This window comes from Agelaius tricolor, unplaced genomic scaffold (assembly GCF_023055355.1).
Source record: "Agelaius tricolor isolate 1412-34295 unplaced genomic scaffold, bAgeTri1.0.p SCAF_15, whole genome shotgun sequence".
Lineage (NCBI taxonomy): Eukaryota > Metazoa > Chordata > Aves > Passeriformes > Icteridae > Agelaius > Agelaius tricolor.
The window spans coordinates 17158482-17173565 of record NW_027269275.1 but is presented as its reverse complement, the minus strand read 5'-3'; the positions used below and the strand labels follow the sequence as shown (position 1 = coordinate 17173565).

General features: G+C 44.2%; 1 protein-coding gene across 1 annotated transcript in view; it reads right to left on the bottom strand.

The window, feature by feature from the left end:
* The window catches only part of GAN (gigaxonin), a 39424-nt gene extending 26027 nt beyond the window's left edge, over positions 1-13397 (bottom strand). Inside the window, exon 1 of the mRNA XM_071440742.1 lies at positions 13128-13397. Coding sequence (XP_071296843.1) covers positions 13128-13294 — 167 coding nt within the window. The 5' untranslated portion in view covers positions 13295-13397. The remainder of the gene's footprint in view (positions 1-13127) is intronic.
* Positions 13398-15084: the final 1687 nt, after the last annotated feature.

Below are 15084 nucleotides of genomic sequence, written 5' to 3'. Positions count from 1 at the left end.
TCATTCATCACAAGCATTCAGAAACTTCACTCAGACTTTCCAACAGAACAGCAGCTCTGCTGACAGATGAAACACAAGAATTTGCTTTGATAAAGGTGGGAAAAAACCCAAAGTAAAACAAAACCAAAACTTTTTTTACCAAGGAAGAAATAATTAGAGATAGCAGATGTGATCAGAATATTCACTGGCAGCACAAACATTTGGATTGCATTACCATTTTGTGTAGTTTATGATGTTATCAGCCTAATGCTGTGCCTGCCTGTAACCAAGCCATGCACTCACAGCTGCAGGGAACAGCCCATGTGCTGCTCAGCAGGGCTTTAAATATTCATCTACATCAGTGGACACTTCACTTACAAGCCATTTCTTTAAACATACCAGGAGCACTGTGATGTGCCTGTGAATAGAATGGTGGAGGCATGGGGAAAAGGTGAGGAAGTAATAATAGCACAGCAGACACTTTGCTTTCCACCAGCTGTCACTGCAAACACTTCTTCCAGGACAGACAACTTTAAATGTTCAAAAGGGAGCAGCATCCACCAGTTTGGTGCCAACAGCCACAAGAGCTAATAAAAGACCAGTTTTTAACATAGTTTTCCACATTTTGGTCAATGAAGAATACATTATATAAAGACAAGAAAGTTTGTTTCCCTACTTCGGTGTATATATAGTGACCTACATGTATACCACAGCACTCCAAAATAAAAGCTTTTACAACTTTTTAACATTCATTTGAATATATCCTTAGATAGAATCAGTTCCTTAATGTGAAAAGCTGTGGCTTTGCTAAGCTGAAAGGGTCCAGCCTCCTGCTATCCACACTCATGCTAAGCAAATACATAAATAGGTCTTAGCTAAGGGCAGATTCTGCCTCACTTACTCATATCGGAATAAATTAAGTTTCTCACAAATTAAGCTGTAACTCACATCAAATAAAGCCTTAGTCTGTAAGGAGCTATTTTTAAGTGTGAATAAGGCCAGTAATTTTAGCCCTTTAGTTCATCATCCTTGTGGTCCTGGCTTCACATTCCTTTTCTACTCTGCAGAGCACCCGGAGATAGCGGTGCCCATGCAGCAGGGCTGGAGCTGCTTCACCCTGTCTGCACAAGTTACAAATAACAACAACAGCGTGGCGTGGGTTAGGAAATTGGTTATTTCCTAACATCTGGAAGGAGATTAGGAAAGTTCTGTGACTCCCATTAAAGCTCATGCTGCAATGGCAGGCACTGATTTACAGCTTGTCAGCTGAAAACTCCTGCCCCAAATGTACATTTCCAGCAGAACAGACAATGTGTACCTCAACCCCAGCCATCCTTGCCCATGTGCAGTGTGCATTTTCCATGTCTGTAAGCTCCAAACAGAGCATATACACACAGGGCAATGTGCCCTTAGACTCCTAACAGAGCAAAGGCTTATTTATACACATTTTCAAATCTAGCCAAACTACCTCCATTTACACCTGAGCTCTGGGATTCTTGGTTTGTAACAAAGGGCTCTTCTGGATTCCTAGGATGAAACTGTGTTTTCTTTTAATTTAACATAAAATGTATCAAGGTTCCCAGTGTCTGGCTTCCTTCAGCAGAAAAGACAGTTGGGTGATGCCTGGATCTCACATGAGTCAGGTACCTGGAAGTAGCTGTTATCAAATACACAGCAGTATCTACACAGAACCTGGGTGTCCAACACATTGAGGGGCTTGAAACAGGTCCAAGGCATCTAATAAGCATGTTGATGCCAGCACTAATGGGGAGATTAGGGAAAGGCCTTGTGCTATTTATCACTAACTTTCATCTTAGCATCACCTGTACACACCCAAGCTAAATCACCTTATTGCATGGACTTTACACAGACGCCTCCTGGTAACAAGAAAGTGTTGTTCAGAGTTTTTGGGTCTTATCAGGGTAGATGTTCTAATTACTGTGTACTTTTTCAGGCATCAACAGTTCGTGAGCTTTAAAGAAATGACCTAATGCAAAGCCAAAACACAAAGCCAAAGCAGAAAAATAACCTTGAGAACAAATCAAATTACTTCAAAGTTACAGACACTTGTATCTAGGCAAACATTCACCTTATGCAAATGCTTCCCAGTTCAGATTAAGTTTTGTTCTTATTATCTGTCATGGGAAGCAATAGTGATGCATGTGTCACATGATTTTAATTTGTTGGTTAATAAAATATAAGGTTATTTATTTCAGTGCAAGTACTTCTGAGCTATGCCAAGAGAGCAATTCCCAAAGGCAGCTGGAGGTACTCCTCACATCAAAACTGCAGGACAGCTACTGCCTGTTGGAAAGAGGGGAGGAAAAATATGATGCAAGGACATGTTATAACCAGGTTTGGGGCTGGAAAAGTTTAAGAAAAAAAAAATCATGAGTCCAAATGGAAAGAAAGCTGAAGGAGGAGAGAAAAGTAGGAGGTGTGCAAGCAGAGGGCAAGGAGCCACATCTCCTCTTGCATCACCCAGCACCAGCTGTGACCTGCACCCACATCTCACCAGCAAACTCAGGCCTGGGCATCCCTGTCATCACACCAGAGACAGAACCAGAAAGTTTCCAAACATATTTGTTCCCAGCTCAGAAAACAATGGACAGCACATGGAGAAATACTTAACCCTTGCCTACTATCAAATTTCACTTTAGAAAGTAAGTTAGCAGTTATGCTTAAGCAGAGGCTTTCCAATCTGTCAGCATCCCAGAAGGAGGATGTCTTCTTTCTGCCACACTCCTCCTCAGGGTGATTTATTCAGCCTGTGATTTGTGTGGCTGAGAGCTGCAAGTGGCAACCAGCAGCCCAAGGTGCAGAGATGGGCCAGCTGCAGCACAGCTGCTCCTAAAGCAGGCAAGTGACAGCTTCCTACTGAGGACAACATTTCTAATTACTTTAAAAGCACTCCAAGCTTCCAAATCACAGCTGAAAAGGCTGCCTCAGTCTTCCTTAATTCAGATGGAAGACCAGAACATCGAGATCTACAAGGAAATAACCCTCCCAGCCAACCAAAACCCCCATGAGTTGGGAGCAGAGCGCAGGCAAGACAGAGCTGGAGGAAATGAAACAAGGCAACTTCTTCATCCTGTTTTCTCAAGTAATTTAATTTTGAGCAACTTGACTCCATACATGTTTTAAAACAATAATTTCCATTTTTTAATTAAGATCACGATTGTAAGTTGAAATTGCTTCCAGTAACATTAAACTGTTCCGTAAATGCTCAGCATCCACCCCAACATCTTGTGCCTCATCAGGAGAACTGCTGGCACACACAACACCTTGAGCCAGGGGCATAAGAACAAATGGGTTGATGTTGTGTTTTGATGTTGTCTGTGTGACAAATTTAGAATCTGCTGTTCCACATCACTTAAGGAATACAATCCTAATGAGTCATCTGAAACGCTCTACATGAGGCAGAATGAGGATAAAAATTCCAGTGTCTCTTCTCTATAGGTAAGTAATATAAGCAAGGTGAATCCTCAAAATGAAAACACAGGCTCAAGAACTGATGTTGATACTGCTAGGAACAACATTTTACCTCTAATGACATAAAACAGATTCAAATAATAAAAAAAAAACCACAAGCAAAAAGCAAAACAACAGGTAAATTAAGACTGCCTTAAAGCTCTTATTACAATTAGGATGGAACTTCCAACTTACTGTTATTTTAAAAGAGCAGAACAAATCAAAGCACAACCAATACTGCTGACCATACAGCCAATCCCTGTGAAAGCACTTTTGTGGGACAGTTAAGATTTATAAGAAGCAGATTGAAAAAGAAATCCACGTCTGAAAACTTGGTTTTCTTACATTTTAGAGTTGAAAGTTCATAGGAGGGGAATAATCACTTTTAAATACTCAACTAGACAAAACAACAAACAAAATGAAAATTCAAATTCAGAACCTGGCCACCACCAACACCACTTGCTTTCCTGAGTCAGACATAATTTTGTGGGAACATTTTCATCTTTTAAATCTCTGCCTTATCTTAGTAACTACTAAGAAAAGACAACTGATGTGTTTTTAGAATGGTCACATAAGTTATACAGAGAACAAGAGCTCAACTCTTGGAAAGCTTTAATCCTTGGAGTGCTGGTATATTGGAACCTAAACAAATAAAGAAAACACCTGTCTGCAAAGACTGTGCCCACCAGAATGCTCCAGACCACATTCACCACAAGCAGGTTGTTGATATTTACAGTGAACAGCCATCAGAAAATCTGGGAAACAAGAGACAGACACCTTGGGTTTGATGCTTTGCAACACAAAACTTTTACCTGCTCTCACATCACCTCAGTGCAAACACAGTTTGATGACCTACTTACACTGCAGGGTGTCAGGAACCAGACAAGAGGGAGACACTTGTCTCTTGGAAAGGAGCTGTCTTCCCAAATTAATGATTTTGCTCCAGATTAGCCATTAAGGGCTGGTCTACACATGCTGTGCCAGTATTGCCACACAAGCAAACTTTAATGTTCAAGTAGCAAAGCTGTCCTTCGAAACTGAAGGGCAATAAAATTGGGGTTTGATGATTTATCCCTTACCAGCACCAGTGTTTTGGCCTTCTCCAGAGAGCATCAGCATTTTAAAATGAAGTTGGACCTCCAACAAATTGTTCCAGCAAAGACATGCACCAAAACCTAAAACATGCTCACAAGGATGACTCAGTCCCAAAAATGACAAGTGAGTACTTGGAGATTTTGCATCACTAAGGAGAAAACAAAAAATCTGCTTTTGATGCAAACATGAGGTCAATTTAGTCTCCTGGTCTGGGCTTCCTTATGTAGGTTTTAGTCTTTCAAGTACAAGCTTTCCATGGTCAATCTAATTAAGTCCCAGTTAGGACTGACCATTTTAATGGTGAAGTTTTTCATGTGTCTGCCTTTATCCCTGCAACGTTTTCTCCCATAAAGGCTGGTCTTTCTACGTGCAAAAAAACTCCTTAATAATCACATTATTAAACAGGTCAGACATAAAAACATGATGCAGCAGTTCACTCCACCCACCACCATCCTCCAAAAAGATATTTTACAACCAAATCAGAAGGTTTCCTTTGAGGTCGCACCCTGGCCTTTAGCACCACATATAAAAGTCAGTCTTCACCACACCCTGCAAAGGGTGCCAGCTCTCAGAAGATTTTGGCTATGCCTCTCCTATGTCTCTCCTATGTCTCTCTCCTTAAGATTATCTCTAACTCCAACTTCAGATCTCAAGGCAAACGAGTCCATTTAACAGCTCAGCACAAAAACTTGCAAAGTTGCTTTGTTTGCTTTAAGAGAAACAAAAACTATGACATATAACTTAATTTTTTCAACCATTGAAAAGTTTAAGTTAGGCAAAAATGTGGCTTCCTCCCTTTCCATAAGAAAAGGAACAAGGTAATTCCTTCAACAGCAGCACAGGGGACCTGTACAGGGCTCATGGGCTTTGCTCAATGAAGAGCTTGTTTACCATGAAAATCTGAAATTACCCTGATTACACTGAGCTCATCCAGAGCTAGATTGTAATCTAAATTGGAAATCTACCCTCAACCAGAGTGTCTTGCCTAAACATGTGAGTTAGCCCTAAGTAGACAGAACACACACTCAACAAACTGTGCCCAAGGATGGACCCTGACAGTTCTCAGCAGCACCAAGGACCTGACGTTTCATTTCACTTTGAGTTTCTTTAGCCAGCACAGAAAACAACCCAGCAACTGCACCAGCTGAGCTTGCCAACGAGTCACACAGAAGCAGAGCACATCAGCTGCTGGGCACCTGTGGTTCTGCACCCTGTGCATGCCACAAAGCACAGCTCAGGCTCATCTCTGATGTGGTGGAGCACACCTGGTTCAGCAGTCACTGCTCATCTGTGACAGAAACACCTGCTGGGTTCACAGAGGTGGTTTGGGTTTGGTTTTCTTCTGCTCGACTTGACACTCAAGTCCACTCACTGAACTGATTCCCAGCAGTGTCAAACTTTTCAGGCAGCAGTTTGGAACCAGGACTTCCTCAGAAAAACAAGGGAAGACGTTTTTGAAATAGAGTTTTAAGCCAAGAAATGAAGAGTGTCTTACTTGAAATATGTCTTCTTTCAGATTAACTCCACTTTTAAACTTGTTAAAAATGCTTTTTTAGAAGAAACAAGTACAGTGTTATACAGTACCCATGCTGCTAAATTTGCTGTTAAATATGTTTAAGAAATGCAGTGCTGTGCAGCACATGTCTAATAACCAAAATATTCCTGTATTATTATTTAATTAATTTAATTTTATTCCTGAAAATATTATTATTTAACAAACACCAATAGATCTGCTGGGAAAACTTGGATTAACCAGGTTTTTATACCTCACTTATCCTTACAGCACAGGGGAGCAATAAGCAACAGAGTTGGAGAAAGATTTTCATAATTGATGGTAAGTATGAAGTCAAATGGACAAAATTCTAAGTGCATGAGTAGTGTTGTGGAACAGCTGGAATACGTTTGGAATCCAACTGAGGGAAGCACCGGAATTCTGGATGTGCCCAGAGCTGGAAAACAGAGATCTGCAAGACTTTCACAGAAAGCAATGGCACAGCCAAGATGAAAAAGGAACCAGGAACATGGATTTCATCAGCACAGGAATCTCCACCACAGAGCACTCCCCATGTCCATAAACAAGAGCTGCAGCAGGCAGCCCACATCGTCCAGGGGATGTAAACCACCATGCCTGAGGACACAAACCAGCCACCAACCACATGGTATTAAGGACATGCTTCCTTGATAGGGACAAGGACTTTCAGGGCTGTGCATAAGCAGTGATTTATTTTGGTTTTTTTGACATATTAAGCTACGGCAAACATAAAATATGAGAGGCAAAGACAGGAGTGGAGACTGCCCTGTGCATGGGTAGCACTACATTGGTACTCAGTACCAGCAGAGAGAGAAACTTCTGTACAATATTCAGAATAAGAGTCTGAACAGCGAGGGAACAAATCCTTTCAAACCATTCATTACTGTTCATATTTCAGTCCACACCAGAAAAAAGTTCCTTTAGTAACTGCTGATGAGACCAACACAAACAAAACAGGTTCAAAGAATTAAAAAAGAACACCACCAAAAAAACCAAAACAGAAGTGAAGCATTTCTGACTCATCAGCTCCAGACACATCAGCCCTGTTCCAGCCACAAAATACACTGTAAATCAAGGAAAAAAAAGAAGAATAAAAAAGGTTTTTTTAATAATAAAGGTTTTGCCAAACAAGGCAATTAATACAAGTGTAAAGGCAACCTAGAGAGTATAAATTACCCAGACATCCCAAGCAGCCCATCCTGCCACACCTTCCATCCCAGCTCGCCTCTTACGTCAGGCACGCAGATGAGCTGCACGTCTCCAGGTACAAAGAAAGGACAAGAAATTTCATCTCTAGTTCTCCTGGGTAAACAAGATGCTCTGATTCCCAGTTCTCCCTCTGCCTGACGTGTAGCAGCAGCCCAACTGTATTTTTTTTTACTATTCTGGGCTGGGTAAGAGCCTTATGGCTTCTTCCCTTCAGGCGATCTCTAGGGGCTTGTCGGAGCAGGAATATAATTAACAACTCCCCATTCAAGCCTGGTATAGTGACTTCTAAATCCCTTTTTAAACCATCAACTTTTAACATACCTTTATCACTGTTGCCCCTCAACTACTTATCCAAACATAACATGCATGTAGGCACTTCTGAGTTGTGCCAGGCAGAGTTTCTGGCCAAGGCAACTATTTTGATTTACTGCCTCTCAAAAGTCACAGAGACTTTACAACTCAGCTACTAAAACATAATAGGGAGCATTTAAATTTAATTTTTTTTTAAACCAAAACCAAAACAAAACTATGTCAAATTAAAAAAAAAAAAAAAAGTCTGGAAGCAAATTCTGGCCTGATCTGTTTCTGACTTCCTACTGCCAGGGCAGCCTCCAGAGCTCCCAGGAGACTGCCAGAAACAAACTTCTCAAAAGAAACCTTGAAGACAACAATGGCTTTAGAGCCCTCCTTGACAGTGCAGTTACTACAACACTGCCCTGCACACCCAGTGAAGAGGGAACAAGCCCTGGCACAATTACAGCATGATCTGGCTAAAGCAGAACTTGGGAGCACGGCGTTCTGACAACCAAACAGCTCTCAGCTCCAGCTGCCATTTGTGTTCCTGACCTCAATATTCATCCCAAATTGAAGAAAAGTTTTAAAACACTATAAAAGGTCTCTATAAATGTCAGTAAAGACCAAACAGGCACCAGGAAATAAGCAGCAGAAGCTCCTGGCAGGTGTTGGTTCCTACTTGACCCTGCTCTACAATATTCATTGTCCAACAGGTGTAACGAGAAGTGCCCAGTGGCACCTCCAGGGTGCAGGAGGCACATCCCAGCCCACCTCCCACACCAGCACTCACAGATGCTCCCAGACACACTCACACAGGGATGGAGCCTTAGCAGGCTCCCCTTGTGACAACTGCAAATGCTCCAAGTGCCAGCACACAGAGGAAAAGGCAGGAGGTCATTGATGGGGGCACATCCCTCCACAGCTCCATGGAAATCTATTTCAGCACTGCCCGTGGCTGTGCAGGGTCTGACAAGGTCTGCAGTGTTTTAGGAATGTCAGAAGGTTGAACAGGACAAGTGAGAAGATGCAAAGGCTGTCAGGTTATTTCTGACCAAAACCCATTTACAAGCACTACAGCTATTTATAAGTACGTAAAAATAACGTGAACTTAACCTTACATTTACATTCTTGTTTAGTTATATTATGCTCCTCTGAAAAAAGATTTAAATATGATTACTGGTCCATTACTGAGTTTGAAAAGCCTTGGGGAACGGTAGAGAACACATACAGCCATCTGAAATCTGCTCACGCAGATGCGTGAAAATCAAAGACAAAACTTGCTGAGGTAACAAAAATGTCTTAATTCAATTTGTAATGCAGCAGCACAATCCCTGCGTAACAACATTACATTTGTCTAAGAATATGGGCTTAAATATCCTCTTTGTTGAGGTAGTTCCCACGTGCTCCCTGTGTTCCAGGCAAGCAGACAGTAGGTGAGCAAAATATAAAGAGCTGCAAGTTTCAGCTGGCCAGGAACGACTCATGCCAGACAGTGACAGATCTGTTGGGATGGGAACATCTGCTGCTACTGCTGAGGATACCAGGAATGCTTGGACCAAATCTATCCTATAAAAGGTTGGCAGATCTATGCCACAAGTCAGGCCAAACTTACTAGTGCAAGCATGGTTTGCTCAGGGAAAAGCCCTCTCATGCCACTGTAATTTACACCAAGCTCTCAAACGAAATAAATTAAACCAGGGCAATGGATCTACACTAAGGCAATTGCCAGGACAAAGAGTGCTACCAAAAAAAGGGCAGGTTTCTGGCTGATTTGTTTCAGAAGAGAAAACCAAAAGCTAACCTGGCTTGAATATAACCACTCTGGGATGCACAGCAGCATCACCCTGAGCCAAACCACACTTTGTCCTGCGGTGGTTTCTTCCTGAGGAACCCTCCTTTTCTCAGGCTCAGGAACATACCACAAGATGTTAGAGATATGCAGGGAGACTTCTGTGCTTTGTACATGGCAGGATTTGCTCCAGGGGGCACACAGAGGGATTAGATGAACCTTTACATATAAAGGAATTCTGTAGGAATTCACACAATCACCCCAGACCTCACTGGCCTGAGAGAGCTACAAACCACTTGGTATTAAGCAGTTGAGGCAAAACCTCAAGAATGAAACTACCACAAAAACTAAAATTCTTACTGGCCCCACAGGCTGAAAATTTTAAAATTAAACAGGGTTTTTTTTTATTTTTCTGTACTTGCAGAAGCCACCCTATGCATCAGACAGGCAGGTGGGGCCCATGACACCAATAACACTTCCAGTGTGTTTCTGTGCCCCTTCATGCCTTTTTCTCTCTCCCTGCTGAAGCTGCTATCTTTGAGCTGCATGGATAATCCAGTTGCCAAATAACTAGTGGGAAAACACATCACTATAATTTACAAGTGTCCTACTCATAACCAGTCAGCCAAACAGCTTCCATGCAAAACTCAAAAACAGGTAACGCTCCTCTCTCCATGGCTGCACAAATCCTTCAGCACACACAGACTGCTCACACCCAACCACCCCCTCACAAAGTCCATGCCTACTTATTTTCCTACTCACACCCTAAACTAGGCACTCATGCAAACCCTATAGCTTCTGAACTCGCCCACCAACTTGCCCACAGCCACAGCACATAATGAGACAGCCAGACACTGAAAACACCACATCAACTCATACTTCCACTGCTTCACTTCAAGGTTCACATAAATGATTCTTTTTATTCCAAGTTTTACTTCTGAAAGTACTTAATGGATTTTTCTGAGCTTTATATTGGAATTTTTCAAATGAGAACAATCTGAATCAATTGGCAGTTGGAGACTGTAACAGCCTGTGGTACCAGAGCTTTGGAATCAGCTACCCTTAAAATAAAGGGGCAGGAAATTCTTGTGTCTCCTGCAATAACTGTTTATATAGAGGCCTAAACTGATTTTCTTTGAAAAACCAACACTCAAAATAAATGGGAGCTGCACAGACTAGGTACAAGGTGGAGATTAACTTCAACTCCCAAAAAAGCCACTGTGTTTCCTTGGCCAGAAACACAATGCTCCAACACTGGCAACCTACCTGACCAATCCTACCCAATGTGAAGACCAGCTGGACTAAGAGAGAGATCCTGAAGTGATAAAAAGAAGAGAGACAGGCAGCAAGTAAAAATTAGGCTCTGCAAAGTTAGGTAATACAAATGTATTTCCAAATGTGCCATACAAGAACTAGGTACTCGTATTTTTGCTTCTTTACATCTTGAAAGCCTGAGGAGAAGACATGAGTAAGCTTAAAAAAAAAAAAAAAAAAAAAAAAAACCACAAAGCTCACACTTAATCATATTTATATATTAATGCATGTAACCTACTTTCACACATAGTTAATGAGTTCCTTCATGAGATTTGAACCTGAACAATTCTGAGTTTAAAAAAACCACAACTCTAATGACTACAAGTTTTGTTGCTAATGTAGTTGTGTCTGGAGCTCTTATTCCTCACTCACAATTAACCCATGTTTCCCCAGCACATTTTTCAGAGATTGACAAAATGCAAAACTTAAAGATGAAATTCTGTGAAAAGGCACTTCTCCATAGGATAACATACAGTATCTTTTAGTTAAGCATTTTCTTTCACAGTAAAAAAAATGGACATTTTCTGTAAACTCATCCTGCTGTAGCAGTAGAACAGCAGTTTTTCCAAGGACATGACCTCTTACCACCTACAGCAACTCTTCTGAAACCTGATGTCAGGCATATGGTCATCTAAAATATGATGCCCAATGACCTAAAAAGCATTCAGGCATTTTGAAGAGTATGAATCAATGGCTCATTTCTATTTCACATCTTTGATTTCTTTCACCACAGTCTTCCAAACCTGCTGCTCAAGACAAGCAGCGATGAAAAATTATTAGTAGCACATAGGCTCCACCATGTCCTTTTTGCAAATTCTTGATGATCTTCCTTCTATGTGCATTTTATTTCATATCTCAGCTCTGCTAGCTCAGATGATGCAGAGAACTATTTACTTAAGCCTGTGCATGATCACTGCTATTTAAAAGTTATTCACCAGCCCTATATTCTATTTATTTTCAGTTTATTTTTGTACTTGAGAATGTTTACACTGTACTTCAATGGTCACCCAAAATAATGTATTGCCTAAAAGCAGATGATATGACACTGCAGAAGGTTGAATTTTTTCAGACTGTAGCATAAAGAATTCCCATCCTCACCTAGCAAAAAAATGCAAATTTTATGACAACTTCACAGGAAGCAGCAGCTGGAAGAAATGTCCAAACAGTACAAAAAGTCTGCTACAGAATTATGTTAATCCTGTGTTTAAATGGTACTGAAGGTCTGGTCCTACTTTACACATGAAGACAAAACAAATGCCTTTATTACTACAAATGAGTGGACTTAAAACCCTTTGAAATTAACCACTTGTATGTTTTGTTTACCTGCTCTGACATGCAGACACGTACCATAACACCTCGTGGAGGGTATATTCTTTTCACCTGCTGTCACTGGACTTGTCAGCACCGAGTGTGATGGGCTTCAGACTGGTGTCAGCAGGACTTCCCATGACCTGGGTTTCCCTGCACACACAGCCCAGGAGCTGCTGAAACCATGACTGTGCTAATGCAGCTCATCCTCCCCAGCACTCGCTGTCAGTGGCACAGTTCTGACTGCACATGCTGGTGACAGCCCTGCCAAGAGCTGCCAGCGATCCTGGCACCGCCAGGCTTTGTCCCTCTGGCAATTTCTGAGCGATGTTCTTAGATGTTGTGGGGGCACAAGCGATGTGGAGACAATCCTGTATTTTTATTTTTTCATTTAGAAGCCGGTGTACTTCAGAACCCATGACCACCACCTGGAGCCCTGTCTTGCTAAAAGACATTAAGGAGGAAAAAAATGATGCTGAAGTGCTGACTCGGTGCGGCCGAGGGACACACAGAGCCCAGCATCTCACAATGCCCCTGGGATGCTGCCCCTCGGCCGGACACCTCCCTCACCATCCTCACACTTCACTCTTTAGGGGTTACTAGGTCCCACCAGGCGCCTGGCAGCAATGAAGTTGTTGGGGGGATTTTTCCCCTGCTGGGTGACACAGCCTCTCAGAGCTGGAAAAGCAGCGGTGTGATGCCGAGAACACGACAGCTCCTGCGGAGGGGCCCGGCGACACCGGCCGGAGGCAGGGAAGGAGGGAAGGAAGGAAGGAGGCGGCCCAGCAGCTGCTCCCACAGAACAGCTGGTGTTGGAAGGTAGTTCTGGAGATCACCCAGCCCAGCTCCTCTGCCCAGGCAGGAGCAGGGCAGGAGCTCCTACCTGGAGCAGGTGACACAGGAACGCGTCCAGCCGGGGTTTGGATGTCTCCGGAGAGGGAGACTCCACACCCTCCCTGAGCGCCCGGGCCAACTCCGGGCCGAGGCGCAGCCGGGGTCCGCAGACCCCCCCGCCGGCCTTCCCCGACTCCTCCGTCCTCACCCGCGGCGGATCCCGCTCCTTACATAACCCCGGCCCCGCTCCCCGCAGCGCGGCCCCTCCGAGCGGCCGCCCGGGGGCCGCGGGCCCGGCCGTACCTGATGTAGGGGCTGGCGGCCGCCAGGATGTTCTTTTGCACCGGGATCTCCTCGCCCTCCAGCACCAGGTGCGCGTCGCAGAACCGCGTCTCCTCCCGGAACGAGCTGAGCGCCCGCAGCAGCCGCGCCGGGTGCTGCGGGTCCGACACGGCGCTCGGGCCCGACATGGTGCTGCTGCCGCCGCCGAGCCGGGCCGGGCCGGGCCGGCTCAGTCCCTGCCCTCACACCATGGCTGAGCGCCCGCCCGCCGCTGACATCATCTCCCGGCATCATCTCCCCGCGCCGCCCCGCGGGGGCGGCCCGGCCCGGCGGCCTCGGGCACCGCGGCCCCTCCGCGGGCGGGGCGGGGACGGCCCGCGGAAATCTCGGCTTTGTCTCCTCATGGCTTTGGAATGTCACTAAAGGAGGTGCAGAGAAGGGAATGGAGCTGGGGAAGGGGCTGGAGCGCCAGGAGGGAGCTGGAGGGGCTCAGCCTGGAGGAAAGGAGGCTCAGGGGGAACATTCTGGCTCTGCTCAACTCCTGGCAGGAGGAGGGAGCCGCGGGGGGAGCAGACACTTGTCCAGGCAACGAGGGACAGGACAAGAGGAAATAGCCCTAAGCTGCGCCAGGGGAGGTTTAGGTTGGACATTCGGAGAAATTTCTACCCAGAAAGGGTGATCAGACATCGGAACGGGCTGCCCAGGGAGGTGGTGAAATCACCATCCGTGGAGATGTCCAAGGAAAAGACTGGAAGTGGCACTCCATGGTCTGAGTAACATGGTGGTGTTTGGTCATAGATTGGACTCAATGATCCCAGAGGTCTTTTCCAATCTAATTGATTCTGTGATCCCATAAAACTGGCCTTTTATTTATTTATTTGTTCCATAATATGAGCTGGAGGTGAGTGTTACAGGTGTAGGCACAAGGAAAAGTAAGAGAATGAGAATTAAATACAGCAAGATTCATTGTGGCAGTGTCCCTTTCCACAGCTGCCCACAGGAAATGTGGCCTTTTCCAGCAAAAAAAGATCTTCTTTAGGACAGTACATATGATAAATTTTAGGCTCTTTATTATCGTGCTTAATTGCACATTAAGAGATTACTTGACTCCATCTGCTTTCTTAACAGCATCCAACATTAAAGTAGTGAAACTATTTGCACTGAGTGAAAGTGTTTCACAAACTGTGATCTGCTCTAAAACAGATCTGCTCTAAAACAGACACCCAGTCAGCAGCTCCCTGTGCTCCCTGTGCTGACAGGCACTGGGATCTCCCAGCCTCTGGAACACCCAAATGGATGTCATGCTGCCCATTCCTTCACTGGGAAAACAACATTTTCAGAGGGTCTGATCTAGTAAAGCTGTGGTGGGTCAAATGCTTTTATTACTTTTATTACTTGCATTTCAGTGAAATGTAACAAAATTCTATCATTCATTTGGTTTGATGGTGCCTCCAAATCATTTTTCCACTCGGAAGATGAAGCAGGGTATCTGGAAAGGACCCTGTAGGAAATGAATGCCTTCACAAAGGCAGCCTTGTTCTTTCCAAGCTGGACACAATGCTGGTTTGTTGTGCAGATGGAGACTGCAGCTGGGACATCCTCACACATCACCCATCGGTCCAAACCCTGCACCCAGGGCCTGGGTGAAGAGTGTGCTCAGCCCTGTTGGGGCCATGGGGCCAGGGAAAATGCAGATATGTTTTGCCAAGTGGCTGCAAGGCTCGTGGGGTTGTTTCATGACAGAGTTCATGAAAAAGTAGAGTCTTCTAATTGAGCTCAAACTGAAGAAAGAGATGAGTCTGGCCAAGGGCCAGTGTTTTCAGAATTGTTGATCAAAGATAAGCTTTATCACAGTTGGTCCCTAAAAAATAAATACTACCATCTCAGACTAAAGCCAGGCTTTAGAGCTGAGCCCTTGCTGAAGTGACCCCTGGCTGGAGAGGGGTCACAGTGAGGAGCACCATCCTGCAGCTCTGAG